General features: G+C 43.8%; 1 protein-coding gene across 1 annotated transcript in view; it reads right to left on the bottom strand.

The window, feature by feature from the left end:
- Positions 1-24,981, bottom strand: part of lrp2a (low density lipoprotein receptor-related protein 2a) — a gene marked incomplete at its 5' end in the record, with an annotated part of 335,411 nt that overhangs the window by 95,953 nt on the left and 214,477 nt on the right. Inside the window, 8 exon segments of the mRNA XM_084314359.1 lie at positions 5,319-5,564; positions 8,535-8,731; positions 12,745-12,922; positions 15,232-15,455; positions 19,517-19,687; positions 21,110-21,609; positions 22,028-22,194; positions 23,114-23,409. Of these exon segments, the coding sequence (XP_084170485.1) occupies positions 5,319-5,564; positions 8,535-8,731; positions 12,745-12,922; positions 15,232-15,455; positions 19,517-19,687; positions 21,110-21,609; positions 22,028-22,194; positions 23,114-23,409 (1,979 nt within the window).

Here is a 24,981-nt window from a genome sequence, read left to right as displayed (position 1 = left end):
TGTTCTCCTGGTGTTCTCCATTAGGCCTGTAGGTGGAGCTATGACAGCACACGTACAGTACACACACCGATGGTCCAAAAATGAATGGGCAAATGTGAGTGAAATGGTCGCACTGTATGCAGCTGTTTGTCTGCATTGCATCCCCCCCCCTCAACTCAGATTTAGGGTTGATACAACCATCATAATAATATTGTTAATAATAACAATAACAATAATGATGTAATAATGTAAAAATTATCATTAAAAAGACCTGATTATGAGAAAAAAAAATTACGATGCATGGAATATTGTTGAGGCACACTAGTTACAACTATATTTCAAACAGGCACTCCATGTCAAAAAGGTTGCTGACCCCTGCTCTATATCAGTGATGGCTGTTTACTGCAGAGCGGAGGGACTGGGAGACCCATGTTACTGACCAGACACTCTATATCAGTGATGGCTGTCAGAATGTAGAGCTATTTAATTGAATTGAATTGAAAACCTTTATTTATCCCAGAGGGGAGATTAAGATGTCCTTTACAGCATAAACAGCATAACAGCAATTTAAAAACAGCAATTAAAAAACAGTACACAGGGACACAGGGATAAAAATAGCTAAAATAGGACTAAAAAGAGCTAAAAAAGTGGTGAAAAAGAAACAAGTCCAATCATGAATGTGTTGTTAAATAATTAAATAAATTTGTTACAGTCCACAACCCAGCTCCTCCAGTCCACAGCAGTTGGCCCGTCCTGGCCCTGCTTGGTTGTGGAGCCTGATTAGCGTGGGGGGGGGATGAGCAGGGCCGGATTAACGACGCGGGCCGTCCGGGCCGCGGCCCGTGGGCCTCTAGTGATGAGGGGCCCCCCAAAAAAAGAAAAAAAATATATTTTTATTTTTTTTGAGGCCCCTCGTCACTAGAGGCCCCAACATTTTTTTTAACTTTAATTTAAAAAAATGTTGAAGGCCCCTCGTCACTAGAGGCCTTTTGGAGGCCCCTCGTCACAAGAGGCCCCAAATTAGTATTATTATTATTATTTTTTTTTTTATTTAAAAAATGTTTGGAGGCCCCTCGTCACTCGAGGCCTTTTGGTGGCCCCTCGTCACTAGAGGCCCCAAATTATAATAATTCTTTTTTACTTTTATTAAAAAAAAAGTGGAGGCCCCTCGTCACTAGAGGTCCAAATATTTGTTTATTTTTTTTTAACTTTTATTTTAAAAGAATTTGGAGGCCCCTCGTCACTAGAGGCCCCACATTTTATTTTTATTTTTTTTCTTATTTTGGAGATCGATGTCATACTGTGACACTGAAATGAAAACATATTTCATCAACTAAAATATTTAGTCAACAAAAATATTTCATCAACTAAAATATACAGTACGTCACACCCTGCCGTCTGCAAGTGGCTAATCTTGAGTATTTTTTCTCCTCTTCATAAGAGTTTGAGGTTTTCCGTTTGAGGTAAAAACAGCAATAAAAAGTCAAAACTTTCATCTCCACATCCCAGCCCCGACGCCTGAATACTTTTACCAACGGATTTCCAGTTCGGCGTTCGCATTTTGCGCTCTGATTGGCCACTGACGTTTCTGGTAGCACCAATCGTGTGACGCCTCTTTCTTTCACCGGTTAAGCTTAGGCACTCTTTCGAAGTTGGTTAAGGTTAGAGTTTGTCTTAGAGCAGGGCGATAGAACACCAGCCCTGATTCCATACTCTAACCAGTGATGGCTGTCAGAATGTAGAGCTATTTAATTGAATTGAATTGAAAACCTTTATTTATCCCCGAGGGGAGATTAAGATGTCCTTTACAGCATAAACAGCATAACAGCAATTTAAAAACAGCAATTAAAAAACAGTACACAGGGACACAGGGATAAAAATAGCTAAAATAGGACTAAAAAGAGCTAAAAAAAGTGGTGAAAAAGAAACAAGTCCAATCATGAATGTGTTGTTAAATAATTAAATAAATTTGTTACAGTCCACAACCCAGCTCCTCCAGTCCACAGCAGTTGGCCCGTCCTGGCCCTGCTTGGTTGTGGAGCCTGATTAGCGCGGGGGGGGGATGAGCAGGGCCGGATTAACGACGCGGGCCGTCCGGGCCGCGGCCCGTGGGCCTCTAGTGATGAGGGGCCCCCCAAAAAAAGAAAAAAAAATATTTTTATTTTTTTTGGGGCCCCTCGTCACTAGAGGCCCCAACATTTTTTTTAACTTTAATTTTAAACATTTTTGAAGGCCCCTCGTCACTAGAGGCCTTTTGGAGGCCCCTCGTCACAAGAGGCCCCAAATTAGTATTATTATTATTTTTTGTAATTTTATTTAAAAAAAAATTGGAGGCCCCTCGTCACTCGAGGCCTTTTGGTGGCCCCTCGTCACTAGAGGCCCCAAATTATAATTATTTTTTTTACTTTTACTAAAAAAAAATTGGAGGCCCCTCGTCACTAGAGGTCCAAATATTTGTTTATTTTTTTTTAACTTTTATTTTAAAAGAATTTGGAAGCCCCTCGTCACTAGAGGCCCCACATTTTATTTTTATTTTTTTTCTTATTTTGGAGATCGATGTCATACTGTGACACTGAAATGAAAACATATTTCATCAACTAAAATATTTAGTCAACAAAAATATTTCATCAACTAAAATATACAGTACGTCACACCCTGCCGTCTGCAAGTGGCTAATCTTGAGTATTTTTTCTCCTCTTCATAAGAGTTTGAGGTTTTCCGTTTGAGGTAAAAACAGCAATAAAAAGTCAAAACTTTCATCTCCACATCCCAGCCCCGACGCCTGAATACTTTTACCAACGGATTTCCAGTTCGGCGTTCGCATTTTGCGCTCTGATTGGCCACTGACGTTTCTGGTAGCACCAATCGTGTGACGCCTCTTTCTTTCACCGGTTAAGCTTAGGCACTCTTTCGAAGTTGGTTAAGGTTAGAGTTTGTCTTAGAGCAGGGCGATAGAACACCAGCCCTGATTCCATACTCTAACCAGTGATGGCTGTCAGAATGTAGAGCTATTTAATTGAATTGAATTGAAAACCTTTATTTATCCCCGAGGGGAGATTAAGATGTCCTTTACAGCATAAACAGCATAACAGCAATTTAAAAACAGCAATTAAAAAACAGTACACAGGGACACAGGGATAAAAATAGCTAAAATAGGACTAAAAAGAGCTAAAAAAAAGTGGTGAAAAAGAAACAAGTCCAATCATGAATGTGTTGTTAAATAATTAAATAAATTTGTTACAGTCCACAACCCAGCTCCTCCAGTCCACAGCAGTTGGCCCGTCCTGGCCCTGCTTGGTTGTGGAGCCTGATTAGCGCTGGGGGGGGGGGGGGAAGATGACGAGTCTGTGGCTAAACGTGGCAATCAGCCCATCATAGAGGGGGTGGCAGGGGTTCTCAAGGATAGCATGCAGCTTCCTCCTCGTCCTCCCCTCTGCCACCACCTCCAGACTGTCCAGGTCCGCTCCCACCACAGAGCTTTTTTTTTACCAGTTTGTTTATTTTGTCTGTGTTGGTGTTGCCCCCCCAGCATACCACAGCGAAAAAGAGGGCACCCGCAACCACAGACTGGTAGAACATCTGCAGCAGTTTGCTGCAGACATTAAAAGACCTGAGCCCTCTCAGGAAGAACAGTCTGCTCTGTCCCTTCCTGTAGAGCAGACCTGGGCATTGTACGGCCCGCGGGCCGCATCCGGCCCGCGGGATGATTCTGACCGGCCCGCGAAAGATTACATGATAATAAAAAATAAATAAAAAATAAATAAAAAAAAATCTTTTTTTTTATTTTTTTTTATTTTAATTTTTTTTACTTTTTTATTTTCATGTCAACGTTCACACGCACAATATACGCTTAGGAGACATGCTCAGAAGATGTTGGTTCTCTTTGGATCCACCTACATATGTGAACAGACATTCTCATTCTCGTTTACCAAGTCCAGGTACAGATCCTCTCTCACTGATGAACATCTGGCAGCTGTGCTTCGCATCTCCACCTCAGACATGCAACCTGACTTTGATGGACTTGTTAAAGCTCAACAGAGACTGGATTTCTCACACTGAATGAAACAAAAAAGAACTGAAGAACACTAAAATGTGGAAATATAACAAGTGAAATGGGACACTTGATATTTTTTTTTCTTAAATGTTTAATATAGGCATGTAAAGTAAAAAAGGCTACAAAACTGGGACACTTTTCTTTACACAGTTCAGTGACATGTCTTGTTTATTTTTGCTATAAGATGAAGTGATGTCTTTAGAAAGCTAAGAAAATCCTTGTTTCAATAGTATATGAAACTCAAAATGCCCTTTGTTATTAAAGTTTCACATTTTGTTTATCATTTTGGAAATAAATTCTATTTGAATAAATTCTATTTTTGAAAGCTAACCTCACCTTTTAATTGCCAAATAATAACATACATTCTTACCAGGGGTCAAAACAATGCCATTTACTGCTTTTTATATAGAAATAAAATGTATATTATGCATAATTGAGTTTGGAATTTTGGCCCGGCCCCCCAACATATTTTCAGTTGCTCATTCGGCCCCCCGGGAAAAATAATTGCCCACCCCTGCTGTAGAGGGACTCACATATAAGCAGTGATGCCAGTAACTTACTAGTTACTAAGTAACTAGTTACTCTAATCTGATTACTTTTTCAGTAAATAGTAATCTAACTTACTTACTTTTTACAAGCCAGTCATCTGATTACAGTTACTTTTCCAAGTGGCTGTGCGTTACTATTTAGTTATCATCTCATAATGCTGATGATAAGAGAGCCAGGGGTACAGTCAGCTAGACCGGAGATGGGACGTGCGCTCGCGCACACACTCACACAGCCACACACACATGAGAATAACAAACTATAATACCATGTTTTATATTACACAACGGTTTTACAATAATTTTTTTTATAAAAATTATATTATATGCATTTTCTATTTTATTCCGTTTTGGGAACCACTGTCCTAGAGTGCCTGAGCAGTGGACAGCTGTGACCTTATATGGCCTGATGGCTGATGACGTCTCATGATGACCTGTCTGAGCAGCCAATCATGATTTATGACATTATGCACTTTCAATAAAGCATTATTTAAAAACAAAACAGTTTCTTATGTTGTGGCAGCAGCAGGGGGGATGACGACGACTTCGTAACCTAGTTACTTTCAAAGTAACTAAGTTACTTTGATAATCAAGTAATCAGTAAAGTAACTAGATTACTTTTTAAAGGAGTAATCAGTAATCAGTATGCAGATTATTTTTGCAAGTAATCTGTGGCATCACTGCATATAAGTAACACATATTTACTTCTCATATTTAAGGTCTTTAAACAGGTAACTCACTGCACTCCTCCAGAGGCTCGTCCGAGTTGTCCCCGCAGTCGTCGTCCACGTCGCACTTCCAGTTCCGGGGGACGCAGCGTCCGTTGCGACACTTGAGTTGCCCGGGGCGACAGGTCCTGCTGGCGCAGTGGGCGGGCTCCTCGTCGGAGCCGTCGCCACAGTCATCCTCGCTGTCGCACTGCCACGCCTCCGGGATGCAGCGCTTGTTGGCGCACTTCCACTGGTGAGGCTCGCACTGGTGGGTCGCTGGAGGGGGGAGGGGGGGGGGGGGTGAGAGTTTAGTTTAGTGTGGTGTGGTGTGGTGTGGTGTGGTGCAGTGTAGTGTAGTGTAGTGTAGTGTAGTGTAGTGTAGTGTAGTGTAGTGTAGTTCAGATTCAGATTCAGATTCAGATTCCTTTATTCGCCATTTCATACAGGTACAAAATGGAACGTGTTTTGGCATTACAGTGCATACTTTTTTCACAATTAAGAACAATACAACAGTAAATAAATAAATAGTGTAGTGTAGTGTAGTCACGTGTACTGTAGGGTGTATGTGTGTGTGTGTGTGTGTGTGTGTGTGTGTGTGTGTGTGTGTGTGTGTGTGTGTGTGTGTATGTGTGTGAGGGGCCTGTATGTGTGTGTGTATGTGTGTGTGTGTATGTATGTGTGTGTATGTGTGTGTGCAGGGCCGCCTCAGGTGGTGTGCGAGCAGTGCGGTCGCACAGGGCCTCGCGGGAAGGGGGGCCTCGCACAAAAAAAAAATATATTTTTTATTTATTATTTTTTTTATTATTATTTTTTATTTATTATTTTTTTTTTGCGAGGCCCCCCTTCCCGCGAGGCCCTTTTTCATCACAGACCTAAAATCTAGTTTTGCTTATATGCTTATATATTTCACATTAGACACGTTTGTAGAATGTTCCTGGCTCTGCGGCTCTGCACTATTCTCTATTGGAGCTCTGGGGCTCTGCAGCAGACATACTATTGGTTTCAAGAAGGGAGGGGTTACATTATGTGTACGCTGGCGTGCGTCAGCTGCGTTTGACTATTTCGCGCGTGCAGCTTTGGAGGTTATGCTTAGTTATGCCAGCCAAAACGAAGAGGACGGTCATTCGGCAGATGGACTGAAGATGAAAGTTGTTGCATGTTAGACAGTTCAGTCAGGCTAGCCATCCCGGCTAAAGGCAGGGACAGCTAGTTAGCTTTAGCTACGTTATAATATTGAGTGCTAACGTGTGGTTCAGTCGGGATAGCCATGATGATGTCGGCTAGTAGCTAGCTTAGCTAAAGGCTAACTAGCGTTAGATAACCTTGAGAGAGTGCGTGCAGCATTGTTATGCCAAGATGAAGAGTACGGTCATTCGGCAGATGAACTTCGTCAACTCCACGCGGTTGTCTCCATCCTCTTGGACGTTTGGTGAGTTTTTAATGCACTCTATTCTATTCCCGCCGTGGATATATCTCTCTCTCTCTCTCGGGAGCCAAACGGGCCGGCTAGCTGTTGTAGTAGCTAACGGTGTGTGGCCTGGTGTCAGCACCTGGTGCGAGGGAGGTGAGCTTGGTGTTTCATTATAAGAATATCTCCATGCTCAAGTCGGCTATAGTCCGCAAGGGACTTGTTGCCGGCACCGCTATGGTAAACACCACTCTGTAGTGGGACGTGTATTGCCTTCTTTTTCCCTTCCCTCTTCGGATGAGAAGAGGAAAACACAGTGGCTGTCTGAAGTGTTGGCCTGTATTGCTTTTCTCACGTTGTAAAGTTTTTCAGTGGTAGCCGCATAGCTTGCGTTAGCTAGTGGTTAGCAATAGCCGGGTTGAGCTAACTGTTAGCCAGTTAGCTGTTTAGCTACGACGTTAGCTGCTCGTTTTCGCTCGGCTGGGAACGTTAGCTTGATGCTATCAGTTAGCCTAGAGTTAGCTGTTAGCTTGTGCTACGACCATTGACATTAGCCGTGAGAATAGCAGGCCCTGGCACTCTGACTACGACATCATCTTTGACAGAAGATGTAGTCGGGCCTGCACCATGACAAGGCTCCGGCCATAGCTTCTTTTTGTCCCGCCAGCGAGAGGCCTTTCGTCAACGTGGAGACCTGTGTTGCGGCCTTTCGCCCTGCGTTCCTTGGTGCAGGTAAGATGTCCATTGGACATTACCCCACTCTTCCTTCCTTCCCCTCCCGAATGTTTTGTTAATAACGATGTTTTTTTCCAGGCAAAACATATGTTACTTCACAACATTTGGAGATACGACATGTGCTGTGTGTGAATTGTCTTGGTCGTTTGTGTAGCTTGGGTAGCGTTGGCCAAAGCTGTGTGTGGCCTGGTGTCAGTACCTGGATACTCTATTTGCAGTTAGCCTATTTAGCTGATGTCGGCCATTGGCTCCTTGCTACTTTGTTTTCTCTGGTATAGACCCTCTTCTCTTTGGATTTAAGTGTTGATCTTTGTCCTTTTGGATCTATGTATATTCATGTTGCCTTTGTGAAGTTATCTTTTCCTTCTGTTTTGTTCTTCCATTAAAAGTTGAATATCCTTTAGGGGCTCATCTTTGCTTATCTCTCTCATACATGCTCTCTCTCTAACACACACACACACACACACACACACACACACACACACACACACACACACACAGACATGCTCTCTCTCTCTAACACACAAACACACATGCTCTCTCTCTCTCTCTCTCTCTCTCTTTCTAACACACAGACATGCTCTATATCTCTCTCTAACACACAAAATGACATGCTCTCTCTATATATTTCTCTCTCTTTCTAACACACATATACATGCTCTCTCTCTAACACACACACACACACAAACAGACATGCTCTCTCTCTATCTCTCTCTCTCTGGCCTTGCTCTGGTGGAGGGTCAGGGGCATTGCCGGGTCTGTGTAGCGATAACACTGTATATTGACTGTAGAACGGGAGCTCTCTCTCGCTCTCTCTCTTGCTATATGTTGACTGTATCATCCCCAGCCTCGGGCAGCGCTATTATTTAAGAATATGTTGACTGTATTAAAAAAAATAAAAATAGAATAAAAATATATATATATATATATTTTTTTTTACCTTTTAGGGGGGGGGGGGGGGGCTCGCGTTTAAATCTCGCACAGGGCCTCGCATTTCTCCCAGGCGGCCCTGTGTGTGTGTATGTGTGTGTGTGTGTATGTATGTGTGTGTGTGTGTGTGTGTGTGTGTGTGTGTGGGGCGGGGGGGGTGATTCAGAACTCACCACACAGCACGGGGTCCTCGTCGGAGCCGTCGTGGCAGTCCTGGTTGTTGTTGCACAGGAAGTGGGGGTTGGTACAGTTGCCGTCGGCACACTGGAAGTGGCCCAGCCTGCAGTGGCGACTCGGGCAAGTGGACGGCTCGTCGGACCCGTCCCTGCAGTCGTTCTGACCGTCACACTTCCACCAGATGGGGATGCACCTGTCGAGCGAGGGCGGGGGTTAATAACACTGAACATCCAACTAGAAAACTGTGATGAAATGTACTTGTGATAGAGATACATGAATGTTCTGGTTTAAATAATAATGATATAGTCTAAGAGGTGTTTATTTAGGCCTGATGCAGGGGTGTGAAGTACTTGAGTAATTGTACTTCGTTACAATACTTAAGTACTGTTTTTGGGGGATTTGTACTTAATACTACTCGAGTATTATTAGGTTTGTAATACTTGTATTATACAAGTTGTATACCATACTTGTACTTTTACTCAATTACATTTCAGAGAAAAAAAACATACTTTTAACTCCTTACATTTAAAATGCAGACCTACAAAGTACAAATCTCGCAGGTCCAACCATTTTAATTACCTATATTTGTTTCTCTGGCCGAACTAATGTTACAGTTTTTCTCGAATGTCAGAACACATTTCAGGAAACTGCCCTCCGTTTTCACTAAACTCTAAACACAAAACACTTTTCTCAAGCTAGCTCCACAAAAACTCGCATTCTCTTTGCAAAACCAAACTCTCACTCCAAAACCCAAACTTTCACCACAAAACTGTTGCTCCTATGGCCAAAACTTTAACAAAATCGTCCTCACAGCTTGCAAAAATGTAAACACGATTGGGTATCCATCACACACTTCAATACAAATTGAAAACACAATGTTCAGGGTGTGATGTTCTAAATATCCCATCATCTGTATAGTAATCACATCTCTATAGTAATCAATAGTAAATCACAGATTATTTTTGGGGGAATTGAACCCCATTTACAGTATTGATGACGTTGTGTGTGTGTGTGAGTGTGCGTGTGTGCGTGCGTGTGTGTGTGTATTTGTGTTCAACCTTAAACTATGGTGCAACCTTATACACTGTACTTCATGTTTTGAAGTTGCAGGAAATTACACTAAATGGATTTATTTTCTTCCAATACCCTTGCCTCCCGGACGGGGGTCAAAGCCCCCCTCTAGACCAGGGGTTCCCAAAGGGGACCCACAGGAGGGTCGCAAGCCGCCGCAGGGGGGGGGGGGGGGGGGGGGGTTGCCAGATGATAAACAATTTTAATTAAATAAAATAAAATTTTGCAGTCAGGCCAGGACAGTGTTTGTTGCAGCAGCGCAATAGTTAGATAACCTAGGTGGGGAACAACCAGGAGATCACTGCAACTCACACAAGTTGGAGAACTATCTCTCTCTCTCCTTCTCTCTCTCTTGCTCTCACACACACACACAAAAGGAGCCGCATGTGATTGGTGGAGGCTAGGGCTGACCCCTATTAATCGATTAGTCGACTAATCGGTCGAAAGGAGCCGTAGTCGACTGGCCAACCTCTTAGTCGAATATATAAAAAAAAAAAAAAAAAAAAAGTATGAATATATATTTTTTATTTATTTTTTATCATTTTTTCCAAAATAAAATAGGCCTAGAAGCGTGGCTAACGCTAATGGCACGCATACCAGAGGCTAACTGCTTACGAAAACAGGCACAGAGGCACTGAAAGAGGATTTCACCCATCTAATGAACACACTAGACTAGACAAATATCAAGAAGTATCCATCAGTGGACCAATTGCATGCTTTTGCAGAGGACAAGAAGCCTTCAGTCGACTCCTTCAGACATTAAACACCCCCACAGCCCAAATGGAATGATAAAAAATTCATAAAAATAAAATAAAATAAAAAAAGTTTTAAAATATTTATAATCGACCAATAGTCGACTAACGGCACATTTTGGCCAATCCTAGTCGACCATCCAAATCCTTAGTCGGGGACAGCCCTAGTGGAGGCGGGACCCTTACAAAAAACTGTTGTTGCTAATCATTGACACATGCTAGCCTGTAATAATCCCCCCCAGAAAAATCTACTTTGCATTTGATATATTGCAAATATATGCCATCACACACACTGTCATTTAAAGGGTTAGAATTATAAAATTAATATGTGGTGTTATGATCAGGGCTGAAGTTGAATAAAAGATTGTATTATTTTCAATCTGACATTACAAAAAAACTGAAAATCCATCAAAATCAGTGTTGTTGCTAATCATACATATGCTAGCCTGTTTTTTAACAATAATTTGTGATGCCATCACAAACACTGGCATTTAAAGGGTACAAATAAAAAAATGCCTGCACCAGAATGCAGGAAATGAAGTCTTTGTAACAAGAAATGTCCTGGTGGGGGACCCCCAGACCCCCTGCTTAAAAGGTGGCCTGACTGGGGCTATATTTTGCACTATATTTCCTGGCCTGAATGATTTCCCCAGTCCGGCCCTGGTTAAAAGCCTCCAATGCTCATTAGTGCGTTTGAACATGTGCATGTTTCAACCATACATTTCCATTTATTAAAAAAAAATTCTTTTATAAAAAAATAAATAAAAAAAAGTTGTTAATTTTTTTTTACCTCCTATAATAGTGAGGGTCGCGGCTCTCTGACCCCGTTATTTTTGGGTCGCGGCCTGAAAAGTTTGGGAACCCCTGCTCTAGACCACCCCCTGGTTGAGACTCAGCCCCCCTCTGGACCACCGCCTGGTTGAGACTCAGCCCCCCTCTGGACCACCCCCTGGTTGAGACTCAGCCCCCCTCTAGACCACCCCCTGGTTGAGACTCAGCCCCCCTCTAGACCACCCCCTGGTTGAGACTCAGCCCCCCTCTAGACCAGGGGTTCCCAAACTTTTCAGGCCGGGACCCAGAAAATAAGGCGTCAGAGAGCCGCGGCCCAATGCACATCGTCAGGCTTTTTTTTTTTTTTTTGCCAGGCGACCGATTTTTTAAGACAAATATCACTTCAATCCTATTAAGTTAGTTCAAGTTAGTTATTCATTTATATGTGCTATTTATGAGAGGGCTAACTTGTTGCAAAATAATAATGATAATAATAATAGCCTCATTAAAATACTATTGTTGCTTCGGTTGTTTTCAGCGTTTTATGTGCATAATCTGTTATTTAGTTTGAAATGTTCGTTGAAATAAGTAGATTTTTCTTTTTTGTTTATTTATTAAGTTAATATAAAACCATATAGTCACATTTTAGAATACAATAGAATAGAATTTTAGAATACAACTAGAAACACTGTCCTGGCCTGCTTCTAAGTTCAGTGGCCTGAAAAAAAAAAAAAAAAAAAGAAATTGGATCGCGACCCCGACTTTGGGAACCACTGCTCTAGACCACCCCCTGGTTGAGACTCAGCCCCCCTCTAGACCACCCCCTGGTTGAGACTCAGCCCCCCTCTGGACCACCCCCTGGTTGAGACTCAGCCCCCCTCTAGACCACCCCCTGGTTGAGACTCAGCCCCCCTATAGACCACCCCCTGGTTGAGACTCAGCCCCCCTCTAGACCACCCCCTGGTTGAGACTCAGCCCCCCTCTAGACCACCCCCTGGTTGAGACTCAGCCCCCCTCTAGACCACCCCCTGGTTGAGACTCAGCACCATCTCGTTTGAAAATCCAGAGGAAAGCCCTGAAAGCTATTCATTTTATTCCAGAACTACAGTACACACATTTTCCCAGAGATCGGACCGAGGTGTCATCACCCGATCCACACATCTTGCCTACTCGCAATGAAGAAAAACAGCACGAACAGAGCAGAAGAAGAGAGCAATCCCTGTTCTTAACCCATTCAGTGCCAACCACGAGTATAGTCGGGTTAACTCGCCATCGCTTGAGTGCCAATCACAAGTATAGTCGGGTTTTAATCGCTATTTCTTTTATTAGCGATATCCATAAATTTTTCATCCATCCAGCCTGACGTTATCATTGGGAATGGGTCTGAGCTCGCAAACGGCAAATACCGCCGCCTAACGTGAGGCTGGATGGATGAAAAATGAATGGATATCGCTAATAAAAGAAATAACGATTAAATAACAAGATTTTTCGTCATTGGCACTCAACGCATGGCGGCCAACAATGATATTTCTCGTTGTTGGCACCCAATGTGTTAATCGACCTAAGTTACAAAACCTCTAAAGTGAAAAGGATGGAGGCTTAATTAACAAACCGCTCATTGTTGGCACATCTGTACTGTGTGCTGGTACACATGGGCAGGCACCTGGCCACGCCCCCCAGCACCAGAGTCAGGAAGTTGTCCGGACACTCGCAGGTGTAGCCCCGCCCCCCATGACGGATCAGGCACAGGTGAGAGCAGCCTCCATTGTTGGCGGCGCAGGGGTTGGTCGCTGGTCACAGGAGAGGGCACACAGAGACACAAAGAGAGACACAAATAGACACAAAAGAGTCAAACAATCCTGTTTCCCCACAGCTGGACAAACACAGACCTGGCATTGTCCCGTCCCCCCCCCCCCCCCCCCCGGCGGTAAACACCTAAATGGACTCAATAGGTAGGATATGGTAGGAGGTACAGCTCTCGGTTGTAAAAACCAGTGTTCACAGAGCGCCCCAGTGTAGGAGCGCTGACCTGGAGTCAGTGGCCCGCGAACATTTGTCCTTGTGACCTCGTTCAAACTAACAGACTAGAACTGATGCCAGATCAGCGCACACCATTCTTTTGAGAATATGGACCCAGGAGTGTAATAGGGATAGCAAGGAATCTATAAAAGAAGGAAGGGTCATTATGTCACTGTGAAACGCACATTGGTGCGAAGTGTGGAAACTTTCAGTTTGGCTGACATTGAGTTGAATGGGATCAACCGTCATTTAAACAGGTTATTACCTCAGATGTCAGAATCATCTGCAACTTGCTGCCTTGTTAACGAGCTAACGTTTGATATATTGATTGATGTGTATATTTCCTCAGATAGCTGGTCTATTTTTTATTTGAATACAGGCTTCAATAGAACTGACACCAAAGTCTGACACCAAGCAGAGCATAGAACGGTGGTATTCTGACATGATGACCCTTCCTTCTTTTATAGTTTCCTTGTTATAGAACACTGGTATTCTGACTTCTTTTATAGTTTACACTTCTTTTACAGTTCATAGTTCACTTTAAACACTAAACACTTTTTAAACATTACACCGTATTTTATCTATTTATTCGTACACATTTGCACTACCTCTTCTACCTCATTTTTACATTTAGTTTTTTGCATTTTGTAAATCTTGAGTTTTTTGTATATTTTGTATACCTTTTTACTGTATGAAGCACAATCTCAGGAGGGTCATACAGAACCAAGCATTTCACTATAATGTACATGTACCTTAGTTAGTTAGTTTAGTTTCACTTTATTGTCCACCATGTGGAAATGTGTCTTTGGTCTCACCATTGAACAAAGAAATAAAACAATGACAATGACAGCAGACATTATACATACATCTGTAATGGAGAAGTGCAGAGAACGTAGGAAGGAATACAATTAGGGATGCTCGATATTGGCTTTTTTTCCGATACCGATATCAACCGATACCGATATATGCAGGGTTTCCCCCCCAAAAATGGAATAATTTCAGGTAATTAACATTACATATCTCTTGTTGTGGAATTAACACAACATTATGCATACTTTTGACAATAAATAAAATCAGAATTTGTTCTTACTTGCTTGCCTGGGTAAATAAAGGTTATAGAAATGTAAAAAAAATATATATATATTATTTAATTTTTTTAACCGATACCGATATTTTCCGATATCACATTTTAATGCCGATATCGGCCGATAATATCGGTAGGCCGATAATATCGGACATCCCTAAATACAATATATACATCAACAAGGACCCGGTCTAACGAGTGCAAGATTCATGTAATGCCTTAATTAAGGTGCATAAAAAAAGCCTGGGAAATGATCAATGACTTGAATCCCCTCAACCATGGACTGTTCCAGCTGATGCGGTCTGGAAAGCGCTACCGCAGCCACACAGCCAGAACCAACCGGCTGAAGAACAGTTTTTCCCCCCAAGCTATCAAACTCGTCAACAGAACCCATTGAAACCCCCCCCCCCCCCTCTCTCTGCTCTAACCCCCACTGTTGCTGCCAATAAACTGTATTGCATATTGCATTTTACCCACTGCTAATTATTGCACATTGCTCATTGCACAACATACTTACTTTTTTGTTTTTATTTAAATTTGATATAGTATAATATCTACATCCTGTTATCTGCACTGCACACTTTTTTTTATTGAAATTTTGTATTATTATTGTTTAATTTGTATTCTATGCAAACATTTTATTTTATTTATATTATTGGATGCTGCTATGGTTGAGGAACCACAACAGAGTGAATTTCACTATTTGTTTTGCCGTAAGGTACTGAATGACGTGACAATAAAGGAATCTGAATTAATAAGAGTTTTTCTTTTTTTACAGATTTCGGTTTATATGTGACAAATAAAACAAAACGTGAAACTTGAACCAGCGTCCTCGAACAATAGCAGGAAGTAGTTATGTTTCTTTCATCTGTCTGAGTGTCCCGCTCCAGCCTATTGGAATATCCCAATAGGCTGGAGCGGGACACTCAGCCGGTATTCACATAACCAGGATTATAGGATAACCTTCGCTCTCTAAGGAGGCTCTGTGAGGCTCACCGATGGGCTGCCTGTAGGGGTGGCAGACGTGGATGTCGAAGGGCCGGTGCGTGGTGTTCACCAGGGCCTGGCGCCCCGAGCCGTCGTACTTGTTGCCCTTCTCCACCGTGCGCAGGTTCCAGTCGGTCCAGTACACCGTGTCCTCGAACACGCTCAGGGCGAACGGGTGCGGCAGCGTGCCGTCGTACACCGTGTGCCGGTGGCGGCCGTCCAGGTCGGAGAACCTGCGGGAGGGAGGAAGGAACACGAGTGGAACAGGGTTTGATTTCATTTTATTTGATTTGACATTTAAAAAAAAAATTCGGCTGTCAAAGTTAACACATTGGACGCCAACAACGTCATAATTCGTTATTGGGATCAATATTTCATTTTTTCGCCATTGGCATTCATAATTCATCCAGACTCCCTGCGGGACTGCAGCTGCACCCTGTCTGATATTGCAACGCCTCAATACCGCCGCCTGGTGGATGATCGGGCGAGTTACACTCCACGCCAAACCGGAAGTGGCTCTGGTGCATTGCGGAAATCCCTCCGGCAGTAATATCTTGTTACGTGGGTCCAGACAAACACTCGAGTGCATCGGATCGCTTTTCGAAACGCAATAATCTATATGATTTTGGCGTTTATTGCATCATACAAACGGGAAATGGATCTAGCAGATCGACGTCAAATAAATGGAATATTTTTCCTCCAGTCTCATCGGCGAACGGTAAGAGGAATATAACGTTATTTTCAGCCCTTTCCTTCATGCATGATGAAGCATAATGTATACCGATCATATACATTTGAATTTTTTTTATATAGCGTGTATAGGAAAGAAACGCCAATCAATAATCTATTATGCTTCAGGGCCTATAACTCACGTTTTTGGAATTACAGCAGAAAACCTTAAAAACATACTTATATTCTCGACGGTATTACGGTAACACAACAATGTATGAATGAAAAAATATAACGTTCCCACATCCGGAACGATAGATACCCGATGTTGAATGGGCCATAGTAATGTTGATACATATAGCTATAATATTTAAAAAGTTATAGCCCTGCAAAGAAGGTAAACATCTCTTACAGCAGTGGCAGACTGGACCCAATGATGGGTACAATGCACAGCGCCCAATGTGTTAATGCTTTAACTTTGGAGATTAATTTTAATTATTTAAAGCGTTAAAAAAATATGTCAACGTTCGGAACTTTCAGTAGTATCTTTGCTTGTTCTTTTTTTGCATTGACTCATGCACCTTTTTGTAAATCATCTGACATGAAGATGGAACACATTTCTGTTGTTAATATGATTTATATTACTGGTAGTTCATACAAGTTTGTGTTGATTCTACATTAATTCCATGATTTTACTCAAGTAAATATCTGTTACAAGCTTAGGTTTTAAGTAGAAAAATGCTTTTTTTTATCTAGATTAATCTAGATTAATTACAGAAAATTGTGAGATTAATTAGTTAATTTCTTTTAATCTAATGACAGCACTAAAAAAATACAAGATTCCAGAAAAACGTCAAGGATGCTACACAAAAAAGACAAGACTTATTTCCATTGTGGACCTTGGTCTCAGACAGACAAGCAATACAAAACATGACCACAAATAACAATTTGACCAACTACATAGACATGAACATAAATGCAGTACAAATGTAGCCACAGACATCAATGCATCAGACAACATTTTCATGCATTTTAAAATCTAGTTTTTGACATTGTCGAGGAGCCATGATTTGACTTTTTTCTTAAAATTGTGTCGGCTACTAATGCATATAGCTGTGAAGGTAGCAAATTCCAATTTGTGGCTCCCCAGAATTTAAAAGAACATTTCAGGGTTTCAGAGGGCTGTCGTCAGGCGAGCCTTCATCTGCCAAAAATCTGGTGAATAATTAGGAAAATAATGTGTACCCCTCGAGTGACACAGATTGTATTGTTTTAATTACTAGATGACTTTTATAAACATTTCCATTTATTTTTTTCCACATACGGAGTGAGCGGTTCGCTCCTCTTAGTATGTCTTCATTGAGATGGTCGGAAGGCTGAGAGGGAGTCAGAGTAGGATACACATTTTAGATAAGGTTATTTATTGAGACAGTAGGAAGTCTGAGAGGGAGACACAGGAGATAAGGTTCTTTATTACATGGCGTTTTAACATTCGCCAAAATGCTTGATTGTGATTGGTCAATAGCGCTCGTCAGAGGGCCGCTATTACTCGATAACGGACCTCTGCCGAGCAATAATGACCGATGTTCGCAGCTGTTCGCAATCAAGCCCACTGACACACACTGCAGCAGTGCAATCAGTCCACACACCTGGCGGCGATAATAATAACTTTATTTGGGCTGACAGCGGACGGAGCCACAGAACAACTGCGTCTGCATTTGATCTCGTCTTGTCGATGGTGTAAAATGAATTAGGTGTATTGTTAGTAAGTTAGCCATGTAATAGGCGGGATAATGTATAGCTATACTCGGTCATTGTCGCAAAATAATTGACCTTCACTACGTTTAAAACACCTCGGCGAGGCGCCTCGGTATTCTAAACTCTGTGTCGGTCAATTATTTTGCGACAATGACCTCGTAGCTATACATTATCCCTTACTTATTGAGACAGTAGGAAGGCTGAGAGGGAGACACAGGAGAGAAGGTATTTATTGAGACAGTAGGAAGGCTGAGAGGGAGACACGGAGAGAAGGTACTTTATTGAGACAGTAGGGAGGCTGATAGGGAGACAGAGTAGGGGAGACACAGGCGAGAAGGTTCTTTATTGAGACAGTAGGGAGGCTGAGAGGGAAACACAGGAGAGAAGGTTCTTTATTGAGACAGTAGGAAGGCTGAGAGGGAGACACAGGAGAGAAGGTTCTTCATTGAGACAGTAGGGAGGCTGAGAGGGAGACAGAGTAGGGGAGACACAGGAGAGAAGGTTCTTTATTGAGACAGTAGGAGGGCTGAGAGGGAGACAGAGTAGGGGAGACACAGGAGAGAAGGTTCTTTATTGAGACAGTAGGAAGGCTGAGAGGGAGACAGAGTAGGGGAGACACAGGCGAGAAGGTTCTTTATTGAGACAGTAGGAAGGCTGAGAGGGAGACAAAGTAGGAGAAACATTTTAGATAAGGTTCTTTATTGAGACAGTAGGAAGTCTGAGAGGGAGACAGAGTAAAGAGACACATGGGAGAATGTTCTTTATTGAGACAGTAGGAAGGCTGAGAGGGAGACAGAGTAAAGAGACACATGGGAGAAGGTTCTTTATTGAGACAGTAGGAAGGCTGAGAGGGAGACAGAACAGAGACACATGAGACTAGGTTATTTATTGAGACAGTAGGAAGGCTGAGAGGGAGACAGAGTAGGGGACACACGGGAGAGAAGGTTCTTTATTGAGACAGTAGGAAGGCTGAGAGGGAGACAGAGTAGGGGAGACACAGGAGAGGTTCTTTATTGAGACAGTAGGAAGGCTGAGAGGGAGACAGAACAGAGGCACATGATAGGTTCTTTATTGAGACAGTAGGAAGGCTGAGACAGAGACTGAGTAGGGGAGACACAGGAGAGAAGGTTATTTATTGAGACAGTAAAGGGCTGAGAGGGAGACATGGTAGGGGAGACACAGGAGAGAAGGTTCTTTATTGAAACAATAGGAAGGCTGAGACAGAGACTGAGTAGGGGAGACACATGGGAGAAGGTTCTTTATTGAGACAGTAGAAAGGCTGAGAGGGAGACAGCGTGGAGAGACACAGGAGAGAAGGTTCTTTATTGAAACAATAGGAAGGCTGAGACAGAGACTGAGTAGGGGAGACACATGGGAGAAGGTTCTTTATTGAGACAGTAGGAAGGCTGAGGGGGCGACAGAGCCGAGACACAGGAGATTAGGTTCTTTATTGAGACAGTAGGAAGTCTGAGAGGGAGACACAGGAGAGAAGGTACTTTATTGAGACAGTAGGAAGTCTGCGAGGGAGACAGAGTAGAGACACAGTAGAGAGAAGGTTCTTTATTGAGACAGTAGGAAGGCTGAGAGGGAGACATAGTAGAGGAGATACAGAAGAGAAGGTTCTTTATTGAGACAGTAGGAAGGCTGAGAGGGAGACAGAGTAGGAGAGACACATGGGAGAAGGTTCTTTATTGAGACAATAGGAAGGCTGAGACAGAGACAGAGTAGGGGAGAAACGGGAGAGAAGGTTCTTTATTGAGACAGTAGGAAGGCTGAGAGGGAGACAGAGTAGGCCAGACACATGAGAGAAGGTTCTTTATTAACAGAGTTTGGTAATTTTACTCCAGAATATATATAATCTACTCACTCAATGTAGTTGAGATGCGCGTCGGACCAGTAGAGCATGTCGTTACTGTAGTCGATGGTGATCCCATTGGGCCACTCCACCTTGGTGGTGATAATAGCTGTCTTGCTGGTTCCATCCATTCCAACACGGCCTATGAAGGCCTTGTCTCCCCAGTCAGTCCAGAACACATACCTAAGTGGGATCCGAGAAACTTCAGGTCAGTTGGGATTTAAAAAGCTGCACTTTACACAGTAACCGTTCACGCTCCGCAATGAGGACAGTGTAGACTTACGTGGTTATTCCTCATAAGTGTACATGGTTGATTCTTTATTATTATAATTGTTTTATTTAACCTTTATTTAACCAGGTAAGTCATTAGGAATAAATTCTTATTTACAACGGCGACCTGGCATGAAGGCACAGCCTTTTGATTCTCCACGGCCCTCATTTCAAACGATCGAAGGTGCACCTTTAACGACGACAATAACAACAAATCTGTAGGACACACACGCAGACACACACAAAAAGGGGAATCTTAAAGAGGGGTAACCACTGGAATCGCTGAGCGATGAGAGAGGGTGGGGGAAAACACAAAATTTGTATAAATTAAAATAAAAACTGTAGGAAACACAAAACACCAGTATAAAATAACTGGGTGAAAATCCCCAAATAACCACCACTGCCTAGCAGCAGTTGAAAACAACAAGAAAAACAACAGCACTAGAGAAAGAGAAAACCCTAGAAGCGTGAGCTTGGGACACTTCTCTACTATTGAGGGAAAAACATAAAATGGACAAGCATCCGAACACAGTCAACCAAACCTACTTCAAGGCACTGCACACCTGACACCAATCAGGTGGCAATCAAGCCCACACACCTGCCATGCCGCATGGCAATTAACTGCAGAGGCCAGTGATTGACATGAAATAGACAGCTGTCCCTCACAGAAAGACGAAATAGACACCTGTCCCTCACAGAAAGTCAAAATAAAGCCAAAGCACCTTAGAATAAACTAAAATAAAAACCCACATAAACCGTGATCCATCACACAAATCTATACCTTACATTTTTAACCACAGCAGCCACAGCAGGCTATTTTTAATTATCCAAACAATTCCTCTTGAGGGAGAAGCAATGGTGCAGCACTAGTAGTATAGTGTATACAGGCTATCTGCAGGTTTCAACAAGTTACATTTAAGACTTTTTTTAAGACCTTTTTAATACCACTTAGAGCAAAATCTTATACCAATTTCACAACAATACTAGCAAATGAGCAGAGTTAATTATATTGGTTTATACTGTTTATTTTTCTCTTATTTTTATATTCAGATCTAATTGTATTGCCTTTCTTTCTACTATTACTCTGCCCCTCCCCTCCCCCCTCCCCCCATGCTGCTATGAGGTCCAAATTTCCCCCAGGGGGATCGATAACGAAATATCTCATCTCATCTCATCTCCTCTCCTCTCCTCTCCTCTCCTCTCCTCTCCTCTCCTCTCCTCTCCTCTCCTCTCCTCTCCTCTCCTCTCCTCTCCTCTCCTCTCCTCTCCTCTCCTCCTCTCCTCTCCTCTCCTCTCCTCTCCTCTCCTCTCCTCTCATCTCAGTCTGCTACCCACCCGTATGTGGGATGCAGGACTATCCCCCTGGGGTTTTCGAAGCAGTAGGTGTTGTTGGCGTCCACGCAGTGCTCTGCCAGCTTCTTCATGAAACGTCCGTCCAGCTCCGACACCTTGAGGCAGTCCAGGGCGCTGTCCACCCAGTACAGCTTCCTGCCGATCCAGTCCACCGCCAGGCCCTCGCCGTGCGCCACCCCGTTCACCACCACCTCCCGGTCGCTGCCGTTGAAGTACATCCTCTCGATCACCCGGCGGCTCACGTCGATCCAGTACAGCCGCTTGTCCACGCGGTCGAAGTCCGTGGCCACCACCGTGGTCAGGCCCTGGAGGATCAGGGAGTAGCGCTCGCCGTCCGTCGACAGGTTCCGCAGGTAGTAGCGGTTGCTGAAGATCAGGTAGGGCGCGATGTCGCTGTTCTGCCGGCAGCTGTGGCCGTCGGGCTCGCGCAGGTAGCCCGCGGCGCACTTGCACACGTAGGAGCCCACCGTGTTCTCGCACACCTGGATCAAGAATCAAGAGGTTTATTTGTCACATACAGGGCATACAGTGAAATGCGGGTGGTCATGCCCGCATTGATTGTGCAAAATACAATAATAAAAATAGGCATAGAAAAAAATTGAATAGGTAAGACACAAGATATGCATGGTAAAAAAAGACATGCTAAGTTCCTGAGAAACTGGTTCCTATGTACACTACTATACAATATACAATTTACAATTTTAACTCTTAATGTATCTAAACTATACTATTAGTACCTCCTTCCTTTAAAGTGACTTTTCCATTATTTAAAGTGACATTTTGTTTAAAGTGATTGCTTTAGCTGTTTGCCGCATGAGTATTGTGTGTGTGTGTGTGTGTCTGTGTGTGCTCATGTGTACTTGTGAGTGGAGAGTTCAGTGTTGAGTGTTCTGATCTGACCTGGCTGCACACGGCGGGCGTGTCGGTGCACTCGTTGACGTCGTCGCAGGTCCTGTTGTCGGACATGAGGCGGAAGCCGGCGCGGCAGGTGCAGACGAAGCTGGTGGGCGTGTCGGCGCACTCGTGGTCGCAGCGGTGGACGGAGGCGTCGGTGCACTCGTTGACACCTGGGGGGCGGGAATGGGAAGGAAAAGAACGGGCAGACGTTACAAACTAAACACGCAAACAAACAAATCGAAGGATTTTCAAGCCTTTTCAGTCAAATGGTAAATGGCTGCTTTTTTTTATATAGCGCTTTTATCCAAAGCGCTTTACAATTTGTTCCTCACATTTTACCCATTCACACACCAACAGCGGAGGCAACCGCGCAAGGTGCCAACCTGCTCATCGGGAGCAATTAGGGGTTAAGTATCTTGCTCAAGGACACATCGACACGCTGCCCGGGAGGAGCGGGAATCGAACCGGGAACCTCCGGATTGCCAGACGACTGCTCGACTACCTCCCGAGCCACTGTCGCTGTCAAGACACCCATTATAACATGGACCTGGATGCTATACTGGAAAACCTCTCCCACCCCCTCTATGAGGAGCTAGCCAAGATGAAGAGCACGTTCAGCCAAAGACTCATCCCCCCCCCCCACCCCCATGACACACCACTAACTGCCTCGGCCAGTCCTTCCTGCCAGTAGCCATCAGGCTCCACAACCGTGGGCATGGCCTGCTGCCAACTGTTAATAATAAACACTGTTAGGACTCTTTGACTCAATGGTCATACAGGTCATAAAGGTCATAAAGGTCATAATGGTCATGAAGGTCATGAAGGTCATAATGGTCATACAGGTCATAAAGGTCATGAAGGTCATAATGGTCATACAGGTCATAAAGGTCATGAAGGTCATAATGGTCATACAGGTCATAAAGGTCATGAAGGTCATAATGGTCATACAGGTCATAAAGGTCATGAAGGTCATAATGGTCATACAGGTCATAAAGGTCATGAAGGTCATTATAGTCATACAGGTCATAAAGGTCATGAAGGTCATAAAGGTCATGAAGGTCATGAAGGCCATGAAGGTCACACACTCACCGCATCCCTTCTCGTCGCTGTTGTCGTTGCAGTCGTCGCTGCGGTCACACACCTGGCTGAGGGGGACACAGTGTCCGTTCTCACACCTGTACTGCCCGGGGGGGCAGGTGGGCGGGGGCGCGTGGCACAGGTGTTCCAGCTCGTCCGACTCGTCCCCGCAGTCATTGTCCCCGTCGCACACGAAGTCGTGGGACACGCAGCGGCCGTTCTGGCAGGTGAACTGGTGCTGCTGGCAGGTCTGGTAGGTGCAGCCCTGCTCGTCGGTGCCATCGCCGCAGTCGTTACGCCGGTCACACCTGCCAGCAGGGGGAGCTGTTTCAACACCATATAACTCTGCCGGCAGGGGGAGCTGTTTCAACACTATATAACTCTGCCGGCAGGGGGGCGTCTATACTTTCCGCAACGGAGCTCGGTTTCCGGGTTCCTCTGATTGGCCGCAACCCCCCTTATCCACCGCTGCCGCTACAGCTCGCCTGTGTGTTGACGCTCGCCTGTGTGTTGACGCGCGTGCGGCAGAAGCGGCATGGACTTGACTTTATGCTGCACTTAGCGCTGACTGAGAAAGTAAACATTACAGTTCTACTTTATAAAATGCTAATTGTAAATATGTTTAAGTCCACTCCACATTACAGTTGATGCGTGATGCTGCTGAGGCGGTCGTTTCTTGACTGGCGTTGCATAAGATTTACATTTAGTCAGCTAGCTGATAACTGCATAAGCAGCATATTAAGATGACTGCATTTCTTGACTCAGAGTGGCGGCGCGACAATAGCGTTTCTTGACTCAGGCATCTATGCCAAATACAGCTGATAACTGCATAAGCAGCATATTAAGATTAAGATGACTGCGTTTCTTGACTCAGGCGTCTATGCCAAATACAGCTGATAACTGCATAAGCAGCATATTAAGATGACGCGACAATATTATTAAACAAGAGAGCTCTGTCATTGAAGTGGGTGGTGTTACCGCGGGTCACGTGGGGGTCGCGGCCAATCAGAGGAACCCGGAAACCGAGCTCCGTTGCGGAAAGTATAGACGCGGCAGGGGGAGCTGTTTCAACACTATATAACTCTGCCAGCAGGGGGAGCTGTTTCAACACTATGTAACTCTGCAGGCAGGGGGGCGTCTATACTTTCCACAACAAATTTGTGTTTCCGCATTCGAGTTTGGCGCTCTGATTGGCCAGGTCATGTGACATGTGCGCCAATTGTGGGACGGCAAGTTCTGCGCCTATTTCCGGGTCGAACAGCCTGCAAACTACCTAACGCCTAGTTTATCACTGGTTAAGCAGTTGGTTAAGGTTAGAGTTTGGAATCAGGGCAGGCGTTCTATCGCCATGCTCTAAGACAAACTCTAACCTTAACCAACTTCTAAAGAGCGCCTAAGCTTAACCATCCAAAAACTTGCGGTCCCACGATTGGGCATACATGTCACATGACCTGGCCAATCAGAGACGCGGAAACACAACTTTGTTGTGGAAAATATTCAGGCGGCAGGGGGAGCTGTTTCAACACCTATAGGCGGCAGCATGCGGCCGCATACGCTCCCTCCCCATTGGGATCAATTGAAAAAAGACACTTGCGGCCATAAATATGCGGCAGGTGGACGCGGGCCCTAACTCTGTATAACACATATATATATATATTGAAATTCTTTATTCGGAATAACCCCTTGAGATGTAGCATCTCGTTTTCGAGGGGATCCTAACACAATACAGTGCATGTACATTTTCAGAAAAAGAAAAAGAAAAAAACCAAAAAAAACATTGGACATCGAAACAGTCTACAACAACAAAATCAACTGAGAAATGAAATTACAAAATAAGTAAACCAACATACAAGATCACAAAATAAACAGGACAAACAAAA

Source organism: Notolepis coatsorum (genome assembly GCF_963971535.1).
Source record: "Notolepis coatsorum genome assembly, chromosome: 5".
In the NCBI taxonomy this organism is placed as follows: domain Eukaryota; kingdom Metazoa; phylum Chordata; class Actinopteri; order Aulopiformes; family Paralepididae; genus Notolepis; species Notolepis coatsorum.
Note: the sequence above shows the minus strand (reverse complement) of the source record. Positions and strands in the feature narration are given on the sequence as shown.